The sequence below is a fragment of the Hylobates moloch genome, unplaced genomic scaffold (genome assembly GCF_009828535.3).
Source record: "Hylobates moloch isolate HMO894 unplaced genomic scaffold, HMol_V3 SCAFFOLD_2, whole genome shotgun sequence".
In the NCBI taxonomy this organism is placed as follows: Eukaryota; Metazoa; Chordata; class Mammalia; order Primates; family Hylobatidae; genus Hylobates; species Hylobates moloch.
In genome coordinates, this window is record NW_026652277.1 from 21,458,588 (window position 1) to 21,482,443 (window position 23,856).

Here is a 23,856-nt window from a genome sequence, read left to right on the forward strand (position 1 = left end):
GTGGCGGGTGCCTGTAATCCCAGCTACTCGGGGGCTGAGGCAGGAGAATGGCTTGAACCCGGGAGGCAGAGGTTGCAGTGAGCCGAGATTGCACCATTGCACACTGGCCTGGGCAACAGAGCAAGACTCCGTCTCCAAAAAAAAAAAAAAAAAAAGAAAAAGAAAAAAAAAAGGAAATATAAATGCCTGGGAAAGCTGTTAGTCATTTATCCCAAAGGGTAGCTCTGCAAGTACGGCAGTGACAGGGGTGGACAGTGCAGGGAAACAGTGTAAACACAGCATTTGCGTGGTGTGCAGACAGGCTTTCTCCTGTGTTCCTCGTCCCCACAAATTAAACTACAGAAGACCATCTGTATACTTATTTAACCTTGTTAATTAAATACATCTTCTCGGCACCAGTATGTGCAGGGCTGGACTGCCTTGCTGGTACCCATATTTCAACCCCTTTTGGAGATACGACCAGATTTAGAGTTCATTAGGCAAAACTTCTAGACCCTTGTATTTAAAGAAGTTATTATAAAAAGGGATTAATTTAGAAGAAACCACTTTAGATTAATGAGATAGAGGAAGTATGAACTCACCTGGGGAGCAGGTCACTGAATCCTTCAGTTGCTTGGCTTTGGTTGTCACCTATTTCAAAACATAAAAGCAAAAATCTTACTTTCCATGTACCTACTATATGCTAGGTGAAACTATTCCACCATGTAAGCTCCATGTGAATGAACACGGTTCATTGGATCTTAGGCCTGAAAGACCCTCAGTCATCTGTCCCATCCATTAATGTAGTTAACAAGAAAACTGAGGCCCAGAGAGATTAAATGGATTGCTCCAAAACACCCATCCACTCAGCAGCAGCTTCAGGACAAGAACTCACATCCCTGGACTCCTTCTAGTTCAATGACAGTTCCGTTATACAAGGCTGCCTCTTTTTATTTTTATTTTTCTAATACTTTAATTTCTGGGGTACATATGCACAACGGGGGCTGCCTCTTTTTTTTTTTTTTTTTTTTTTTTGAGACAGAGTCTTGCTGTCGCCCAGGCTGGAGTGCAGTGGCGCGATCTCGGCTCACTGCGGGCTCCGCCCCCCGGGGTTCACACCATTCTCCTGCCTCAGCCTCCCGAGTAGCTTGGACTACCGGCGCCTGCCACCTCGCCCGGCTAATTTTTTGTATTTTTAGTAGAGACGGGGTTTCACTGTGTTAGCCAGGATGGTCTCGATTTCCTGACTTCGTGATCTGCCCGCCTCGGCCTCCTAAAGTGCTGGGATTACAGGCGTGAGCCACCGCACCTGGCCAAGGGGGTTGCCTCTTAAAAGATACTACTTTCAAGGCGGGGCATGGTGGCTCATGCCTGTAATCCTAGCACTTTGGGAGGCCAAGGCGGGTGGATCACTTGAGGTCAGGAGCTCAAGACCAACCTGTCCAACATGGGGAAACCCCGTTTTTATTAAAATATAAAAAGTAGCTGGGCAAGGCGGTGGTTGCCTGTAATCCCAGCTACTCGGGAGGCTGAGGCAGGAGAATCGCTTGAACCCAGGAGGCGGAGGTTGCAGTAAGCTGACATTGCACCACTGCACTCCAGCCTGGGCATCAGAGTGAGACTCTGTCTAAAAAAAAAAAAAAAAAAAAAAAGATACTACTTTCATTATGCAAACAGGTCATTTTTTAAACCTAGAATTTCCAGAAATTGAGTATCTTTCTTCACTGGAGAATATTCTACCACTGAGTATTGGAATCAGCGGGGAAAATGACATTTATGCTAATAGTGTTATAAGATAAAAGTCCTTCCTTTCTGCAACCTGGAAGGAAACCCTAAGAGCATCTGAGATTGACACTGGAGGAAGAATCTGTTGGTGGAGTGAGGCAGCTGCACCCAAGAACCAGGATACCTTTACACATATGAGTGTGGATCCACAGAAAGAATTTGGTCTGGTGGTAATTTTTTTTGTTTATATAAATGGTATCATATTTCATGTCTCATTCTATAGCTTGCTCTTTCTTCTTTTAACAATGTCTTTGAGATCTACATATAGAATTGCCTTATTTTTCTTTTATCTTCTCTTTCTCTGTCACCTTATTTTGTTTGTTTGTTTTTAAAGAGATGTTGCTATGTTGCAGTCTTGCTATGTGGCCCAGAATGGCCTGTAACTCCTAGGCTCAAATGATCCTCCCACCTCAGCCTCCAGAGTAGCTGGGACTACAGGCATGAGTCACTGCACTTGGCTTTCTTTTTTAAAATTGAGATAAAATTTACAGAGTGTAATGTGCAGACTTTAAATGTACAATTTGATGAGTTTTGACCAAAAATCTCTGCCTATGTAACCAATATCACAATCAAATTACAGAACATTGACCAGGCACAGTGGCTCATGCCTGTAATCCCAGCACTTTGGGAGGCCAAAGCAGGCAGATCACTTGAGGTCAGGAGTTCGAGACCAGCCTGGTCAATATAGTAAAACCTGTCTCTACTAAAAATACAAAAATTATCCAGGCATGGTGACACACGCCTGTAATCCCAGCTATTTGGGGGGCTGAGGCAGCAGACCTGCTTGAACTCAGGTGGTAGAGGTTGCAGTGAGCTGAGATCGCGTCACTACACTCCAGCCTGGGCGACAGAGCCAGACTCCATCTCATAACAAAAAAAAAAAAAAAAAAAAAAAAAAAAAAAATTACAGAACATTCGTATTACTCCAGAAAGTTCCTTTGTGCCCCTTAATGCAATCTCTTTTTTTTTTTTTTTTGAGATGGAGTCTCGCTCTTTCACCCAGGCTGGAGTGCAGTGGCGCGATCTCGGCTCACTGCAGGCTCCGCCCCCCGGGGTTCACGCCATTCTCCTGCCTCAGCCTCCCTTGTAGCTGGGACTACAGGCGCCTGCCACCTCGCCCGGCTAATTTTTTTTTGTATTTTTAGTAGAGACGGGGTTTCACTGTGTTAGCCAGGATGGTCTCGATCTCCTGACCTCGTGATCCGCCCGCCTCGGCCTCCCAAAGTGCTGGGATTACAGGCGTGAGCCACGGCGCCCGGCCTTTTTTTTTTTTTGAGACGGAGTCTCGCTCTGTCGCCCAGGCTGGAGTGCAGTGGCACAATCTCGGCTCACTGCAAGCTCCGCCTCCCGGGTTCACGCCATTCTCCTGCCTCAGCCTCTCCGAGTAGCTGGGACTACAGGCGCCCGCCACCATGCCCGGCTAATTTTTTGTATTTTTTAGTAGAGATGGGGTTTCACCGTGGTCTCGATCTCCTGACCTCGTGATCCGCCCTCCTCGGCCTCCCAAAGTGCTGGGATTACAAGCGTGAGCCACCGCGCCCGGCCCTTAATGCAATCTCTATCCTGCCACAGACAACCACTGTTTAGACTTCTATTGTATATTTTTAAAAAATATGGGGTTAAAGTTATTAATTTTTTTCAAATGAATAGTTAATTGCCCTAATGCACTTATCTAACAAGCCATCCTTTCCATTTATTTAAAATACGAATTTCATTAAAGTTATGTTTGGCTGTATACATGTGCTATTATATTTTTCTATATTTCTCTATCCCATTAATCCATGTATATTATCAAACCAACACTTCATGGCTTTAATGAAATTTGAAAGTAAAACGTCAGAAAGCATTATCATTAAGGCAGATCTGCTCTTCATTCTTGGTTCCACCTCTCAGCTGGGTAACAGACAGCAATTTTCCATCCTTTCTCTGTTTCATATATTGCCCTCTGTAATGTGTGGATACCACTACTAAAACCATTTGCCTCTTATGGATGTTTTCAGTTTGAAACAAACCCTTAGCATGATACCTGGCAGACACTAAAGGTTCAGTAAATATTATCTGTTATAATTGAAATAGATCATTTGTTTTCCATTCATACAAAGAGCAGAATTAGAACATTTAAAGCTGCTTGGAAACACTTTTCAATTTTGTTCCCTACCTTCCACTCTCTACAGATGACCTTGCTTCCTATTTAATGTAAACAAACTGAAGTTATCCAACATGAGCTTCCTTGACTTCTGAATTTCCCAGCTCAAAAATTTGATTGCCCCACCATATATCCATTCCTTCTTTTATCCTAATTCAAAGAAATAAATGCATTCCTTCCCCGTGAGGCTAAATCTGCCCCTTGAATCCTCACAGAGCTGTGCTCCATCAATTACTTGCTTTCATCTTCAACTTCCCCTGTCCATCAGATGCATCCCATAAATCTTCAAACTTAGCTCAAGTAGTCTACTCTAAAATCTTCCCTTGACCTTATCTTTTCTATTCTACTTGGCATTCCTGAGGGTCTCTCCTAGTTTTCCTTCTTTCTCTGAATGTTCCTCCGCTGGCCTCTCCTATATACTCCTGCCTCTTGTTCCCTAATAGAAGTGTTCCTCAACATTCTACCCTTGCCATTCATGTTCTTTCCACTTTCTACACTGGTATCTCATCCCATCTATTCAATAATACTTTAGAAAAGAAATGATTAACCTACGTCTCTGGCCCTGACTTCTACCTTGGAATGCCAGTCTCATAGAAATTGACCACGCAACAATGGATCCTCAGATCTGAAAAGGACTTCACCTATGTAACATTAAGCTTACTATGCAATAGGCACTGTTCTAAAATAAGTTGTGTGTGTATACATATTCCTCACAGTAGCAATATTAGGTAGGCATAGAATTGTTATCCTGATTTTACAGAATGTGAGGCCCAGGGAGAATAAATAATATATCCAAGTTAAACAGTTAGTGAGAAGCTAAAACAAGCAAGGATCTAAAATTTTTGCTCTCGATTACCATAATATAACCACCTTTTAAATCCAAATCTTTCATTTTATAGAAGAAACAAGCCAAGTGCTCTTCCTGCTATACTACACGGTTTCACTTTCTAACTGCCATTAAATCTCTCAGAGGTCTCCTAGTTCCTGAAACTAACCAAACCAAAAACTAAACTCATCAGTTTTTCTTTTTCTTTTTTTTTTCTTTTGAGATGGAGTTTCCGCTCTTGTTGCCCAGGCTGGAGTGCAATGGAGTGATCCCAGCTCACTACAACCTCCGCCTCCCAGGTTCAAGCAATTCTCCTGCCTCAGCCTCCTGAGTAGCTGGGATTACTGGCATGAGCCACCACGCCCGGCTAATTTTGAATTTTTAGTAGAGATGGGGTTTCTCCATGTTTGTCAGGCTGGTCTTGAACTCCCAGCCTCAGGTGATCCACCCACCTCGGCCTCCCAAAGTGCTGGGATTACAGGCGTGGGCCACTGCGCCCGGCCTAAACTCATCAGTTTTTCTAATAAAAAAAACTTCTCTGCTTTTCCTCCATTGCCTAATAGTTTTATTATCCAAGTCACTTAGGCTCAAAATCGAAGAGTCCATTTTTGGATTTTTCTCTCCTTCCCCAACCAGTTGCTTCACAGTATCAATTCCATTTGTTCCCTTCTCTCTCAGACCTCCACCACCTGCACTAGTCCTTCATTCTCACTTGACCAAACTAATATAACACCTTCTAACAGGTCCCTAACTTAATTAAAAGTTAATAATTAATGACTGATACTGAGCATTTTTTCATGTGTTTATTGGACATTTGTGTATCTTCCTTGGAGGACTATCTATTCATATCCTGTATCCATTGCTTATGTGGGTCATTTAACTTTTTATTATTGAGTTGTAAGATTATTTTTTTCTTCCTTTTTTTTTTTTTTTTTTTTTTTGAGATGGAGTCTAGCTCTGTCGCCCAGGCTGCAGTGCAGTGGCACGATCTCGGCTCACTGCAGCCTCCACCTCCAAGGTTCAGGTGATTCTCCCACCTCAGCCTCGCAAGTAAAGGGACTACAGGCATGTGCCAACATGCCCGGCTAATTTTTTGTATTTTTAGTAGAGATGGGGTTTCACCATGTTGGTCAGGCTGGTCTCAAACTCCTGACCTGAGGTGATCCGCCCGCCTCGGCCTCCCAAAGTGCTGGGATTACAGGCGTGAGCCACCACACCTGGCCAGAGTTGTAAGATTCTTGATGTGCTCTAGGTACATGTACTTTTATCAGACATAAGATGTGCAAATAAGTTCTCCCATTCTTTGGGTTGCCTTTTCACTTTCTTGATGGTGTCCTTTGACTCACATAAGTTTTTAATTTTGCTGAGGTCCAATTTATCTATTTTTTAAATTTTGAAGTTTTTGGTTGCTTGTGCCTTCGGTGTCATATCTAAGAATCCTCTGCCAAATCTAAGGTCAAGAAGACTTAAGAGTTCCAAATTAAATTAGACTTTAATTTCTTTCAACAATGTTATATAGTTTTCAAAGTTAAAGTTTTTCACTTCTTTTAATTTATTCCTATTTTATTCTTTTTGATGCAATTATGAATGTAATTATTAATTTCATTTTCAACTTGTTCATTGTAAATGTAAAAAAAATAAAACTGATTTTTGGAATATTGCTATGTATCCTGCAACCCTGCTAAACTCATTTATTAGTTCCAATTTTTTTTAGTGCATTTCTCAAGATTTTCTATATATAAAATCATGCCATCTGCAAATAGATAATTTTACTTCTTTTTTTCCATCTTATTTCTTTTTCTTGCCTAAATGCCCTGGCTAAGACTTCAATACAATGCTGAATAGAAGAAGCAAGCGCAGACATCCTTAATTTATTCTTGACCTTAGCAGGAAAGCATTCTTTCACCAGTAAACATGGTGTTGTGGGTTTTTAGTAGATGGTCTTTTATCTGGTTGAGATACTTCTTTTTTATTCCTAGTCTGCTGAGTGTTTTTATAGTGCAACGGTGTTGGGTTTTGTCAAACACTTTTTTTTTTTGAGACGCAGTCTCGCTCTGTTGCCCAGGCTGCAGTGCAATAGCATAATCTCGGCTCACTGCAACCTCTGTCTCTGGGTTCAAGTGATTCTCCTGCCTCAGCCTCCCGAGTAGCTGGGATTACAGGTGCGTGCCATCACACCTGGCTATATTTTGTATTTTTAGTAGAGATGGGGTTTCACCACAATTGGCCACGCTGACCTTGAACTGCTGACCTCAGGTGATCAGCCTGCCCTGGTCTCCCAAAGTGTTGGTATTACAGGTGGGAGCCACTGAGTCCGGTTCAAACACTTCTCTTGAGATGATTGTGTGATGCTGCTTTTTATTCTATTGACATGAGATATTTACATTAATTGATCTTGAGATGTTTAACTAACCTTGTGTTCCATGGTTAAATGTCACTTGATCATGGTAATAAACGTTTTGTTTGTTTGTTTTTAGATAAATCTTCACCCAGGCTGAAGTACAGTGGTGTGATCAAAGCTCACTGCATCCTTCAATTCCTGGGCTCAAGGGATTCCCCATGCTTAGCCTCCTGAGGAGCTGCAACTACAGGTGCACACCACCAGGCCCAGCTTCATGGTGATAATTCTTTTTATAAGTTGCTGAATTCAGTTTAGTGGTATTTTTTGAGATTTTTTTGCATCCATATTTATAAAACCATTGGTCTGTAGTTTTCTTGTGATGTCTTTGGTTTTGCATCAAGGTAATACTCCCATCATAAAATGAGCTGAGAAATATTCACCCCTCTTCTTTTTCTTTTTTTTTTGAGAGCGCTGGAATTTTTAAAATGTTTGGTAGAGGCCGGGCGCGGTGGCTCACGCTTGTAATCCCAGCACTTTGGGAGGCCGAGGCGGGCGGATCACGAGGTCAAGAGATCGAGACCATGGTGAAACCCCATCTCTACTAAAAATACAAAAAATTAGCCAGGCGTGGTGGCGGGCGCCTGTAGTCCCAGCTACTCAGAGAGGCTGAGGCAGGAGAAGGGTGTGAACCCAGGAGGCGGAGCTTGCAGTGAGCCGAGATTGTGCCACTGCACTCCAGCCTGGGTGACAGAGCGAGACTCCGTCTCAAAAAAATAAATAAATAAATAAAAAAAATAAATAAAATGTTTGGTAGAATTCAGTGGTGAAACTATCTGGACTTGGACTTTTCATTGTATATAGGTTTTTGATAACTAATTCAACCTTTTTACTAATTATAAGTCTATCTATTAAAATTGTCTGTTTCTGATTCAGTTTTAGCAGTTTGTATCTTTCTAGGAATTTATTCATTTCACTTCTATTAGAAAAACAGCCATCTAATTTCTTGACATACATTTATTCATGGTTGTATTCCTTTATAATCCTTTTTATTTATATAAGATTGGCAGTAATGCCCTTTTTTTTGACCCTAGAAATTTGAGTCCTTTCTCTTTTTTTCTTGGTTAATTACTTACTTACATGCATGTTAATTTTCTTGAAATTTTCCAAGAATCAGCTTTTGGTTTCACTGATTTTCTCTATTTTTTTTTTTTTTACTGTTCTCCATTTCTTCCATTTCTGCTTGTATTAGTCTGCTCTCGCATGGCTATAAAGAAATGCCTGAGACTGGTAATTTATAAAGAAAAGAGACTGAATTGGCTCATGGTTTCACAAGCTGTACAGGAAGCATGGCAGCATCTGCTTGGCTTCTGGGGAAGCCTCAGGAAACTTACAGTCATGGCAGAAGGCAAACTAGGAGGCAGCACTTCACATGGCCAGAGCAGGGGGAACAGAGAGTGAGGGGGAGATGGTGTATACTTTTAAACAACCAGATCTTGTGAGACCTCTATCACGAGAACAACACCAAAGGGGGAAATCCAACCCCATGATCCAATCACCTCCCACAAGGACCTACCTCCAACATTGGGGATTACAGTTTAATATAGAATTGGTGGAGACACAGATCCAAACCATATCACTCACTGCCCTGCTTTTTGTTATTTTCTTTTTTCTGTGTGCTTTAGGTATAGTTTGTTCTTCTTCTAGCGTCTTAAGGTGGAAAGGTTAATGATCTGAGATCTTTCTTCTTTCTTACATAGGCATTTATAGCTATAAATTTCCCTCTAGGAAGTGTGCTAGCTGCATTCCTTGAGTCTTGGTATATCATGTCTTATTTTCATTCATCTCTGATAATATTCCAATTTCCCTCATGATTTCTTCCATGATCCACTGATTATTTAGGAGTGTGTTAATTCCCAAACATCTGTTGATTTGCCCAGATTTTTTTTTCCTGATACTGATTTCTAATTTCATTCCACTGGAATTAAAGAACGTACTGTGCATTATTTCTATCCTTTTAAACTTATTGACGTTTGTTGATGTCCTAGCATATAGTGTATCCTGGACAATGTTCCATGTGTAAAGAAAAATGTATATTCTATTGTTAGACGGCGTGTTTTAGAAATACGTTAGGTGAAAAGGAGGTATTGAAATTTCCAACCATTATTGTTTAACTGTCCATCTCTTCCTTCAATTCTGTCAGTTTTTGCATCATGTGTTTTGGTGTTCTGTTATCAGGTGCATATATATTTATAATTGCTATATCTTCCTGAATTGGCCTTTTTATAAATGTCCCTCTTTAGGAATTTTTTTTTTTTTTTTTTGAGACGGAGTCTCACTCTGTCACCCAGGCTGGAGTGCAGTGGCGCGATCTCGGCTCACTGCAAGATCCGCCTCCCGGGTTCACGCCATTCTCCTGCCTCAGCCTCTCTGAGTAGCTGGGACTACAGGCACCCGCCACCACGCCCGACTAATTTTTTGTATTTTTAGTAGAGACGGGGTTTCACCGTGGTCTCGATCTCCTGACCTCATGATCCACCCGCCTTGGCCTCCCAAAGTGCTGGGATTACAAGCGTGAGCCACCACGCCCTGCTAGTAATTTTTTTTTTTGCTTTAAAGATTACTAGAGGACACACAAAGATGTATAAAGATACAGAATGTATTGCATTTTACCTAAATAATAAATCAAGCACAATAGCATAATTCTAAGAAAAGCTTATGTTTTATCTTGTAGAATTTAAATTTTTCTCTGCTTCCTGCCTGGATCCATAAGTTGTGACATATATGGTCACACAAGGAATTCATATAAACTTTTCATTTGAGGTCAACTGGCAAAGTCACAAATACACGTGACCTCAGAATCTCCTAACCTGAGATTCATATAACTCTCTAACATCTTAAAGTCATGCTACAGCCTTTCATATACATTGTTTTTTCATCTTATATGAAAAACTAATATATTAAACATATTAATATGTTTTCTCCTCTCTGTTGCCCAGGCTGGAGTGCAGTGGTGCAATCTCAGCTCACTACAAGCTCCGCCTCCTGGGTTCATGCCATTCTCCTGCCTCAGCCTCCCCAGTAGCTGGGACTACAGGCGCACACCACCACGCCTGGCTAATTTTTGTTGTATTTTTTAGTAGAGACAGGGTTTCACCATGTTAGCCAGGATGGTCTCGATCTCCTGACCTAGTGATCCGCCCGCCTCAGCCTCCCAAAGTGCTGGGATTACAGGCGTGAGCCACTGTGCGCGGCCTAAACATATTAATATATTTTCTTATAGCCAAATAGATTCCTAACATCAGAATCCTGCCCAGTAAATACATTCCAATGGCACGTGGGGATGAATTACCTTAGAGAATCATTCACCTAGCGTTGATATTCTAGTATTACAACAAAGCCTTTACTGACTTAAGGTTTCCTGATACATAGTCAAGAACAAGCTTCCTGTTTCTACAGAGTCAAGGACTCAGTTTGAGAATAGTTAGAGTTGCCTTATGCTGGTAGTAGATTCTGAATAAAGCATCTATCACAATTTAGCTTATCCATCACACATAATCTGAGTCCTTCAGATCATTATTGTCAAATAATGGAAATGATGTGATGTCACTGTTGTCATTTTGCAGCCATACCTTTTTTTTTCTCACTTAAAAGGCAACTTAGAACTTACAACAGGTTCATTAGATAGAAGCAAAGCACAGTCGATTTTCCAATTCTGTGTGGTCCAATGTTCATATTCAAGTTAGTTTGCAAACTCTACATCTCCTGCTGTCATAAGACAGTTTCACAAAAACGTTAACTGCAAGTGACTTTTTTTTTTTTTTTTGAGAATTTCCCCTCTCACTAGTTTTTGTCTTGGGAAGAGCCATATCCATGGCAGATGATGGCAAAATATTTTTGTTTGGGGGCAGGTTTGGCATCCTCAAATGATCATTTATGATTCTAGGTAAAGAAGTTTCCAAATAAGTAGTGGTCTAATATGAAACTCAATGCCTAGGGTGACTCAGTAAGATAGTAAGTCACTTTGGGAAAGTAAATTCATCTTTCCATGACCACGGTCATCACCAAATTGATGTCTCTCCTTTAGATCTGAATGACTTTCAATAAAATGGGTACCAATTTACTCTCAAAATGTTTAGTGTTTATTTTCTCATATAGTACATAATAAATTGTTCAGCTAGTCATTCTATTTTTATATCATGTGCAGTTTCAGAAGATATAGGACTTTTTTGTAGCCTCGTCTTGGGAGAAGACATTTATTCCTTATATAGGTTTCATACAGATGAGGCCTCCCCCTTCTTCTTTGGAATCTGAGAAACTAATATTGTGGGCTACTGGCTTGGGTGGGCTTTTTGACAATCCAATGTGTATTAATAAATAGTCACATGGATTGTAACTGTGGTGGAATATGTTTCACCACATTGTGATTCCAAGCAGAAAACACTTTCTAACTCTTCTTCCTAATGCCCAAATTTATCTTTAGAATGCTTATGAAATTGGGGTCCTATGATCTAAGTTTGTGACTTATGATAGGTAAGGGTAGAGTGAATGAAAAAGAACTAAAATAGGTTGCATTCCCTCTAATAAAAACACTGTAGGTTGCATTCCCTCTAGTAAAAACATTGATGAAATCAACAGAAAATTAAATCAGCAAAATGAAAACTATAGTTCACAGGCCAGAGCTAGGATCAGTCAACAGTTACATGGTTACATATTTCTGTTCAATGTAAAGAAGAATTTTCCAATTTTCTGAGCTATATAAAGTATATGTTCATATTTTTGGCACCTTCAGGTAACTCATAAAATAAGTACTGAATCTGGAAAATAACCTTAACTCATATTTTTCAAATTCTGGCTGTCAGTGATATTTTAAGTATTACTCTAGTAAAAAAAATTATGTAACTGTGAAGTTCATTATTTTCATTTGTTAAATTAACTCTTGGTCAACTTTCCACTTGAATTTAGCCCTCATGACAAGTAAGAACTACTACAGCATTCACATACAAAGCATGTTCTGTTACCTGAACATTAAATAAAACACTTTGAAAAATTATTTTTTTCTCCTCTCCCTTCTCCTCCTAAATAAGCCACCTGAAAAATGTTTCCAACTGGTAGAAAGCAGTGGTGCTCATTCTTATTTCTCTAATGCCTTTAAACTTTTCTGTGGATTATCTGTCTAGATAGAAAAATATGAGATGATAATAGTGTTCATCTTAACTTTTAAAAGAGAAGGTCTTTGATTAACTGATTACCTCTATAAGCAATGTGGATAGCCATTTCCTGGGAGAAAACACTTACGCAAAAAGACAATTGTGTAGTTTTGTAGATACTGTTACTCTACCAGTGAACACCGTAACACCATAACACATATTCACCATATTATTCTCTTTTAAATGGTTTCCCCAAATTTTAAGACAAGGAGGCAATTTTAAATTGCATTAACATGTAATAGCTCAGGTATCACCATTCTATTGACTTGCTGCATTCTTAACTATACATAAGAAGTTGTTATGTATAAATCAGAGTAATAAAATAAATCCTTAACGCCGGGCGTGGTGGCTCACGCTTGTAATCCCAGCACTTTGGGAGGCCGAGGTGGGCGGATCACGAGATCAGGAGATCGAGACCACAGTGAAACCCCGTCTCTACTAAAAATACAAAAAATTAGCTGGGCGTGGTGGCGGGCGCCTGTAGTCCCAGCTACTCAGAGAGGCTGAGGCAGGAGAATGTCGTGAACCTGGGAGGCGGAGCTTGCAGTGAGCCGAGACCGCGCCACTGCACTCCAGCCTGGGCGACAGAGCGAGACTCCGTCTCAAAAAAAAAAAAAATAAATAAATAAATCCTTACTAGGCAGTATGATAACATCACCAGACCACAGACTATGAGCTAAACCAGTTCTTTTATGAATATCATTAATAGTATTCAAAGTGTATGTGATTATAACTGGTAAATTAGATACAGGGTTTAAAGTAGATACTATCCTTTTGGTAAGATAAAGGGCTCTGATGAGTGAGTACAAATTACAAATTCAGTATACTAGTAACATAGAACACCTAATAGGATCCAAAGACTATATAAGAATCTTAAATAGGAGATATAGAAAGAAAAGATTTCTTGTAATCTGCAAATATACTTTGCCTTAATGAGTCACTAAAGAAGATGAAAAAGTGTTCCATTAGAGCTTAATGAGTCCTTGAATATTTCTGTGGTTCAAATATTCAAAAGGGTACCTGTGAGAGCCACCGCTTGCAGAATCCCTTAGGAGCATAGCCACATAAACTGGCCAGTCTCTCAGGACATGAAATACCTTGCTCTCAAATTTATCCCCCTTCAGCCCAGCACCTCAGGAAACCAAGTGATTTCACTTTGAAGATATTATCAGATCAAGATATGACAAAGAACAGTGCTGCCACATATGCAGGGTTTGAAATCATGTTTTTGCTAAACCAAAAGGGCAACATGGCCTAAGAAAGAGTCAGAATGGTCTGAGTTCTAGGCCTGGGCTGACATTAACTAGTTTTGGGGGCTACTTTATCTCTTTTTAAAACTCACATCTGTAACAAAAGTGATAATGTGATTTACAATTGCATAATGGTTCACTAATATTAACAAGGCATTTTCATAAGACTCACATTTCATCCCCCAACTACCTTGTAAAATTGATATCACAGGCTGGGCATGGTGGCTCATGCCTGTAATCCCAGTACTTTGGGAGTCCAAGGTGGGTGGATCACCTGAGGTCAGGAGTTCAAGACCAGCCTGGCCAATATGGTGAAACCACACCTCTATTAAAAAATACAAAAATTAGCTGGGTGTGGTAGGGCACACTTGCAGTCCCAGCTACTTGAGAGCCTGAAGCATGAGAATCGCTTGAACCCGGGAGGCGGAGGTTGCAGGGAGGCAGAGGTTGCAGTGAGCCAACATGGCACCACACCACTGCACTCCAGCCTGGGCGACAGAGTGAGACTCTGTCTCAAAAAAGAAAAAAAAAATGCTGATATTACAGATGAAAAAAACTGACTGAAGCTCAGAGTGATGTGAGGACCTGCAAAGTCATATACTGGAGTCAGAACATCTAAGGCAGGTTTCCTTTTAAATCCTGTTTTCTTCCCACTTTACATCTTTGCCCATAAAACAAAAGGACTGCATTCATGATTTCCTTTTGGTTCAAATATCGTGTGGGTCACTGGATGTCACATTACTTAATGAAATATCCCAAATACCAAAGATTTATTAAGTATTGACTTAGTACATCACTGTACTGAGAATGGTAGTTTGTATATGCAAGGTATTATCCTATCCATTTCAAGGGGCTTACAATTGGGCTATTTACTTGCATATTCATTCAAGAGACTGCAGATTAATTAGAACTGTACTTATAAGAAAAAAAAAGTGGGGAGTGTTCCAAGATGGCCGAATAGGAACAGCTCCAGTCTACAGCTCCCAGTGTGAGTGACGGAGAAGATGGGTGATTTCTGCATTTCCAACTGAGGTACTGGGTTCATCTCACTGGGGCTTGTCAGACAGTGGGTGCAGGACAGCAGGTACAGCCCCCCAAGCGTGAGCTGAAGCAGGGTGAGGCATCGCCTCACCCAGGAAGCACAAAGGGTCCGGGAATTCCTTTTCCTAGCCAAGGGAAGCTGTGACAGACAGCACCTGGAAAATTGGGTCACTCCCACCCTAATACTGCGCTTTTCCAACAGTCATAGTGAACGGCACACCAGGAGATTATATCCCCCAGCTGGCTTGGACGGTCCCACGCCCATGGAGCCTCGCTCATCGCTAGCACAGCAGTCTGAGATCGAACTGCAAGATGGCAGCGAGGCTGGGGGAGGGGCATCTGCCACTGCTGAGGCTTGAGTAGGTAAACAAAGCAGCCAGGAAGCTCGAACTGGGTGGAGCCCACTGCAGCTCAAGGAGGCCTGCCTGCCTCTGTAGACTCCACCTCTGGAGAAAGGGCATAGCCAAACAAAAGGAAGCAGAAACCTTTGCAGACTTAAATGTCCCTGTGTGACAGCTTTGAAGAGAGTAGTGGTTCTCCCAGAACGGAGTTTGAGATATGAGAACGGACAGACTGCCTCCTCAAGTGGGTCCTTGACCCCCGAGTAGCCTGTCTGGGAGGCACCTCCCAGTAGGGGCCAACTGACACCTCACACGGCCAGGTACTCCTCTGAGACAAAACTTCCAGAGGAATGATCAGGCAGCAACATTTGCTGTTCTGCAATATCTGCTGTTCTGCAGCCTCTGCTGGTGATACCTAGGAAAACAGGGTAAGGAGTGGACCTCCAGCAAACTCCAACAGACCTGCTGCTGAGGGTCCTGACTGTTAGAAGGAAAACTAACAAACAGAAAGGACATCCACACCAAAACCCCATCTGTACGTCACCATCATCAAAGACCAAAGGTAGACAAAACCACAAAGATGGGGAGAAACCAGAGCAGAAAAGCTAAGAATTCTAAAAATCAGAGCACCTCTCCTCCTCCAAAGGAACACAGCTCCTTGCCAGCAACGGAACAAAGGTGGACGGAGAATGACTTTGATGAGTTGAGAGAGGGCTTCAGATAATCCAACTTCTCCGAGCTAAAGGAGGATGTTCGAACCCATCACAAAGAAGCCAAAAACCTTGAAAAAATATTAGACAAATGGCTAACTAGAATAACCAGTGTAGAGAAGACCTCAAATGACCTGATGGAGCTGAAAACCATGGCAAGAGAACTACGTGATGCATGCACAAGCTTCAGTAGCCGATTTGATCAACTGGAAGAAAGGATATCAGTGATTGAAGATCAAATGAACGAAATGAGGCAAGAAGATAAGTTTAGAGAAAAAAGAGTAAAAAGAAACAAACAAAGCCTCCAAGAAATATGGGACTATATGAAAAGACCAAATTTACATCTGATTGGTGTATCTGAAAGTGATGGGGAGAATGGAACCAAGTTGGAAAACACTCTTCAGGATTTCATCCAGGAGAACCTCCCCAACCTAGCAAGGCAGGCCAACATTCAAATTCAGGAAACACAGAGAACGCCACAAAGATACTCCTTGAGAAGAGCAACTCCAACACACACAATTGTCAGATTCACCAAAGTTGAAATGAAGGAAAAAATGTTAAGGGCAGCCAGAGAGAAAGGTCGGGTTACCCACAAAGGGAAGCCCATCAGACTGACAGTAGATCTCTTGGCAGAAACTCTACAAGCCAGAAGACAGTGGGGGCCAATATTCAACATTCTTAAAGAAAAAGAATTTTCAACCCAGAATTTCATATCCAGCCAAACTAAGCTTCATAAGTGAAGGAGAAATAAAATCCTTTACAGACGAGCAAATGCTGAGAGATTTTGTCACCACCAGGCCTGCCTTACAAGAGCTCCTGAAGGAAGCACTAAACATGGAAAGGAACAACCAGTACCAGCCACTGCAAAAACATGCCAAATTGTGAAGACCATCGATGCTAGGAAGAAACTGCATCAACTAATGAGCAAAATAACCAGCTAACACCATAATGACAGGATCAAATTCACACATAACAATATTAACCTTAAATGTAAATGGGCTAAATGCTCCAATTAAATGACACAGACTGGCAAACTGGACAGAGTCAAGACCCATCAGTGTGCTGTATTCAGGTGACCCATCTCATGTGCAGAGACACACATAGGCTCAAAATAAAGAGATGGCGGGAGATCTACCAAGCAAATGGAAAACAAACAAACAAACAAAAAGCAGGGGTTGCAATCCTAGTCTCTGATAAAATGGACTTTAAACCAACGAAGATCAAAAGAGATAAGGCCATTATGCAATGGTAAAAGGATCAATTCAACAAGAAAAGCTAACTATCCTAAATATATATGCACCCTATACAAGAGCACCCAGATTCATAAAGCAAGTACTTAGAGACATACGAAGAGACTTAAACTGCCACACAATAGTAATGGGAGACTTTAACACCCCACTGTCAACATTAGACAGATCAATGAGACAGAAAGTTAACAAAGATGTCCAGGAATTGAACTCAGCTCTGCACCAAGCGGACCTAATAGGCATCGACAGAACTCTCCACCCCAAATCATATACATTCTTCTCAGCAACACATCGCACTTATTCCAAAATTGACCACACAGTTAGAAGTAAAGCACTCCTCAGCAAATGTAAAAGAACAGAAATTATAACAAACTGTCTCTCAGACCACAGTGCAATGAAACTAGAACTCAGGATTAAGAAACTCACTCGCTGGGCACGGTGGCTCACGCCTGTAATCCCAGCACTTTGGGAGGCAGAGGCGGGAGGATCACGAGGTCAGGAGATTGAGACCATCCTGCCTAACACGGTGAAACCCCGTCTCTACTAAAAATACAAAAAATTAGCCGGGCATGGTGGCAGGCGCCTGTAGTCCCAGCTACTCGGGAGGCTGAGGCAGGAGAATGGCATGAACCTGTGAAGCGGAGCTTTCAGTGAGCCGAGATTGCGCCACTGCACTCCAGCCTGGGTGACAGAGTGCGACTGTCTCAAAAAAAAAAGAAACTCACTCAAAACTGCTCAACTACATGGAAACTGAACAACCTGCTCCTGAATGACTACATAAAGAAATGAAGGCAGAAATACATACGTTCTTTGAAACCAATGAGAACAAAGACACAACGTACCAGAATCTCTGGGACACATTTAAAGCAGTGAGTAGAGGGAAATTTATAGCACTAAATGCCCACAAGAGAAAGCAGGAAAGATCTAAAATTGACACCCTAACACCACAGTTAAAAGAACTAGAGAAGCAAGAGCAAACACATTCAGAAGCTAGCAGAAGGCAAGAAATAACTAAGATCAGAGTGGAACTGAAGGAGATAGAGACACAAAAAATCCTTCAAAAAAAATCAATGAATCCAGAAGCTGGTTTTTTGAAAAGATCAACAAAATTGATAGACCGCTAGCAAGACTAATGAAGAAGAAAAGAGAGAAGAATCAAATAGACGCAATAAAAAAATGATAAAGGGGATATCACCATCGATCCCACAGAAATACAAACTACCATCAGAGAATACTATAAACTCCTCTATGCAAATAAACTAGAAAATCTAGAAGAAATGGATAAATTCCTGGACACATACACCCTCCCAAGACTAAACCAGGAAGAAGTGGAATCTCTGAATAGACCAATAACAGGCTCTGAAATTGAGGCAATAATTAATAGCCTACCAACCAAAAAAAAGTCCAGGACCAGATGGATTCACAGCCGAATTCCACCAGAGGTACAAAGAGGAGCTGGTACCATTCCTTCTGAAACTATTCCAATCAATAGAAAAAGAGGGAATCCTCCCTAACTCATTTTATGAGGCTAGCATCATCCTGATACCAAAGCCTGGCAGAGACACAACAAAAAAAAGAGAATTTTAGACCAATATCCCTGACGAATATCGATGCAAAAATCCTCAATAAGATACTGGCAAACCGAATCCAGCAGCACACCAAAAAGCTTATCCAACATGATCAAGTGGGCTTCATCCCTGGGATGCAAGGCTGGTTCAACATATGCAAATCAATAAACACAATCCATCATATAAACAGAACCAACAACAAAAACCACATGATTATCTCAATAGATGCAGAAAGGCGTTCGACAAAATTCAATAGCCCTACATGCTAAAAACTCTCAATAAATTAGGTATTGATGAAATGTATCTCAAAATAGAAGAGCTATTTATGACAAACCCACAGCCAATATCATACTGAATGGACAAAAACTGGAAGCATTCCGTTTGAAAACTGGCACAAGACAGGGATGCCCTCTTTCACCACTCCTAATCAACATAGTGTTGGAAGTTCTGGCCAGGGAAATCAGGCAGGAGAAAGAAATAAAGGGTATTCAATTAGGAAAAGAGGAAGTCAAACTGTCCCTGTTTGCAGATGACATGATTGTATATTTAGAAAACCCCATCATCTGAGCCCAAAATCTCCTTAAGCTGATAAGCAACTTCAGCAAAGTCTCAGGATACAAAATCAATGTGCAAAAATCACAAGCATTCCTATACACCAATAACAGACAAACAAAGAGCCAAATCATGAGTGAACTCCCATTCACAATTGCTTCAAAGAGAATAAAATACCTAGGAATCCAACTTATAAGGGACGTGAAGGACCTCTTCAAGGAGAACTACAAGCCACTGCTCAATGAAATAAAAGAGGACACAAACAAATGAAAGAACATTCCATGCTCATGGATAGGAAGAATCAATATTGTGACAATGGCCATACTGCCCAAGGTAATTTATAGATTCCATGCCATCCCCATCAAGCTACCAATGACTTTCTTCACAGAATTGGAAAAAACTACTTTAAAGTTCACATGGAACCAAAAAAGAGCCCACATTGCCAAGACAATCCTAAGCAAAAAGAACAAAGCTGGAGGTATCACGCTACCCGACTTCAAACTATACCACAAGGCTACAGTAACCAAAACAGCATGGTACTGGTACCAAAACAGAGATACAGACCAATGGAACAGAACAGAGCCCTCAGAAATAATACCACACATCTACAACCATCTGATCTTTGACAAACCTGACAAAAACAAGAAATGGGGAAAGGATTCCCTATTTAATAAATGGTGCTGGGAAAACTGGCTAGCCATATGTAGAAAGCTGAAACTGCATCCCTTCCTTACACTTTATACTAAAATTAATTCAAGGTGGATTAAAGACTTACATGTTAGACCTAAAACCATAAAAACCCTAGAAGAAAACCTAGGCAATACCCTTCAGGACATAGGCATGGGCAAGGACTTCATATCTAAAACACCAAAAGCAATGGCAACAAAAGCCACGATTGACAAATGGGATCTAAGTAAACTAAAGAGCTTCTGCACGGCAAAACAAACTACCGTGAGAGTGAACAGGCAACCTACAAAACGGGAGAAAATTTTTGCAATCTACCCATCTGACAAAGGGCTAATATCTAGAATCTACAAAGAACTTAAACAAATTTACAAGAAAAAAACAACCCCATCAAAAAGTGGGCAAAGGATATGAACAGACACTTCACAAAAGAAGACATTTATGCAGCCAACAGATGCATGAAAAAATGCTCATCATCACTGGCCATCAGAGAAATGCAAATCAAAACCACAATGAAATACCATCTCAGACCAGTTAGAATGGTGATCATTAAAAAGTCAGGAAACAATAGATGCTGGAGAGGATGTGGAAAAATAGGAACACTTTTACACTGTTGGTGGGAGTGTAAACTAGTTCAACCATTGTGGAAGTCAGTGTGGTGATTCCTCAAGGATCTAGAACTAGAAATACCATTTGACCCAGCCATCCCATTACTGGGTATATACCCAAAGGATTATAAATCATGCTGCTATAAAGACACATGCACATGTATGTTTATAGTGGCACTATTCACAATAGCAAAGACTTGGAACCAACCCAAATGTCCATCAATGATAGACTGGATTAAGAAAATGTGGCACATATACACCATGGAATACTATGCAGTCATAAAAAGGATGAGTTCATGTCCTTTGTAGTGACATGGATAAAGCTGGAAACCATCATTCTGAGCAAACTAACACAAGGACAGAAAACCAAACACCACATGTTCTCACACATAGGTGGGAACTGAACAATGAGAACACCTGGACACAGGAAGGGGAACATCACACACTGGGGCCTGTCATGGGGTGGCGGCAGTGGGGAGGGATAGCATTAGGAGATATACCTAATGTAAATGACGAGTTAATGGGTGCAGCACACCAACATGGCACATGTATACATATGTAACAAACCTGCATGTTGTGCAGATGTACCGTAGAACTTAAAATATAATAATTTAAAAAAAAGAAAAAAAAATCAGCTTTTTGCTTTAAAAAAGTCTTATTTATAAATCAATAGTGGCCAAAGCAAAGAAATAGCAGTCCAAACAGGCTTGTGCGCTGGCAGTTTGAGGGTCTGGCCTCACCTCTCAAGAACGAGGCCAATTCTATACTCTTAAGCTGCATTACTGCCAATTTCCCACTGTGTGGAGGTAGTCAGGATGCTAGGCCTTTGTACTTCAATTTCCCCAGTGTGCATCAGATGTATCTGCCAGTGATATTTGTCATCCTACTAATTTGCAAGGATTGAAAGAATCCAGCAGGCTTGGTAGGTATCTCGTTCCTCTCTCTCAACTATTGCCTTTGCTCCTTTTCAAGGTGTGTCCTCTGTGGAAGAAGAAAACTGAAGGAGGATATTCTCTGGTCCAAGGCCTGTAAGTAGTTGTTACTCCTTTACCAGAACATTTGAATTAGCTTTCCATGTCCTTTGACAGGGGAGAGTAGGCAGTCAAAAATATAACAAAATTCTAGAGATGGCTCTAGAATTCCTTTGAAAAATAAAACTGTCTTTGTTGAAGGGATAGTCTGGCAAGTGTTCCAAGTGGAAGCTGAATGCTCTCCCTGCCCTCCTGGGCCTAGATGGCAACTGCCACCTGGACATCAGAGGAAAAGGCAAAGTACTCTGTAGAACACAGGAAAGAACCCAGGTTGAGGGTTAATCTGGAAGACAGGAAGTGACAGGAAATGGAAGGCAGAGGAAGATGAAAAAAGATAGAAAAGGAGGAGGGGAAGGGAGAAAAGCAACTGGAAATTGTATGACTAAGAAGGGCACTGGACCACAGTGATATCTATAACTAGTATGTAATGTATGGATTTTAAATTGTTTGTTATAGAGCGTTCCTCCATTTCCCCTGTAAGATCACTAGGAATGTTGATCACTGTGTAAACTTCAGGCTCCATTTAACCTAGATCCACTCCTGCTCATTAATGCTTTTGGACAAGTAGATTCTTTTTGAGAAATTCACTGTCATATAGTACAAAGGGGACACACTAGGATACAGGGGCGTGAGGCAAGAGGAGTGCACACCTTGGGAATTAACACACATAATGGGAAGATTTTTAGATGTTCACGGACTATAGAGTTGTCGGTGGTCTTAGCCCATTGATTCTAGATCTCTAAGAGGCAGAGAGGTCCATCTGACACCTGAGTTACAATATGATAAAGATAAGGGAAAAGAGTAATTCCAGATCGTACATTAAGTTGTTTACTATGTAAATTCAGGCATTTAATCTAACATTTGGGTAACTTCAGATTTCCCACCCATAACAATCTCTTGAAAATTCATTTCAGATCTAATGATGAGGTTTTGATTTTAAAATGGGAATATATATATATATATAGAGAGAGAGAGAGAGAGAGAGAGAAAGAGAGAGAGAGAGATGGAGTCTTGCTCTGTCGCCCAGGCTGGAGTACAGTGACATGATCTTGGCTCACTGCAGCCTCTGCTTCCTAGGTTCAAGTGATTCTAATGCCTCAGCCTCCCGAGTAGCAGGCGTGCGCCACCACACCGGCTAATTTTTGTATTTTTAGTAGAGACAGAGTTTCACCATTTGGCCAGCCTGGTCTCGAACTCCTGATCTCAGGAGATCCACCTTGGCCTCCCAAAGTTCTGGGATTATAGGCATGAGCCACTGTGCCTGGACTAAAACGGGAATTTCTATCAATCCAATTACCTTCTATCCCTTCCTGATATTGCTGTTAATGTTATTTTCTTGGTACTAATGAAAATTATAATCTTGTTTGTTGTATAGCTACTCATTAAGCTTTTACATATTTATATTTCACAATAAAGGAGGGAGTATGTAATAAATAATATTAACAACCTTATGCCAATTTATTTCAAGATTTAGCTTAATGGGATACATTCCTAGAAAAATCAAATGTTCTAAAATTTACTCAGGAAGAAATAGAGTCTTGGCTGGGTGTGGTAGCTCACGCCTGTAATTCCAGCACTTTGGGAGGCTCAGGTGGGCAGATCACCTGAGGTCAGGAGTTTGAGACCAGCCTAGCCAACATGGTAAAACCTCGTCTCTACTAAAAGTACAAAAATTAGCGGGGCGTGGTGGCAGGCGCCTGTAGTCCCAGCTACTCAGGAAGCTGAGGCAGGAGAATTGCTTGAACCCAGGAGGCAGAGGTTGCAGTGAGCAGAGATCGTGCCATTGCACTCCAGCCTGGACAACAGAGCGAGATTCCATCACAAAAAAAGAAAAAAGAAGGAGGAGGAGGAGGAAGGAGGGGAAGGAGAGGAAGAGAAAAAAGAAGAAAGAAGAAAAGAAGGAAGAGGAGGAGGAGGAGGAGGAGAAGAAGAAATAGAGTTATTTGGGGAGGTGACATCAGCAAGATGGCTGACTAGAGACCCCTAGTGCTCATCCCTTCCACAAAGACAGCCAAAAACAAGGAATAAACCACTACATTTTAACAGAAATAACCAAAGGAGAGTGCTGGAGCATGTCAAAGAAGTAACAGCAACCCTCGTGAGTGCAGAAACTCAGGATAGCCACATAAAGAACAGAAGGAATTGCCAGGCCTCTGCCACTCCATCCCCCAGCCAGGATCAGCTGGGAACCAGGTGGCCACTTCTGTCTTTGATGAAAAGGTAGGCAAGAAGATCCCAGCAGCCCCCACCAACACCTTAGACACCTACAGGCCTCACCACTGGGGTCACCTCCAGTCTTCACAGGCACTAAGCCCAGCTGAGGGAGCTGCCAAGAAGCTGCACAGCTTTGTTCCCCCAGAGGAGTAGCCAATACTGTGTTCCTCCCGCTGTGGCCTGCATGGCCACCATGCCACACCATCTTGGAACTGGAACTAATGCTGGAGTAGTCTTGCTCTGGGGGCTAGTAGTCATGGTACCCCTTCATCCCTGAGGCTACCCCACCATCAAAGCACCTCTGCTCAGTGGTCTGAGCATCCCCA

The 23,856-nt window shown here is 41.4% G+C and overlaps 1 protein-coding gene across 3 annotated transcripts in view; it reads right to left on the reverse strand.

Annotated features, from left to right (window-relative positions):
* Window positions 1-23,856, reverse strand: part of DNAJC1 (DnaJ heat shock protein family (Hsp40) member C1) — a 225,603-nt gene that overhangs the window by 14,054 nt on the left and 187,693 nt on the right. For all 3 annotated transcript variants that reach the window (XR_009211268.1, XM_032168837.2, XM_032168758.2), the window contains exon 10: window positions 582-630. Coding sequence is in view for 2 of the 3 variants with exons in the window: in XM_032168837.2 (XP_032024728.1) it covers window positions 582-630 (49 nt within the window). In the remaining variant the exon portion in view is untranslated. The remainder of the gene's footprint in view (window positions 1-581; window positions 631-23,856) is intronic.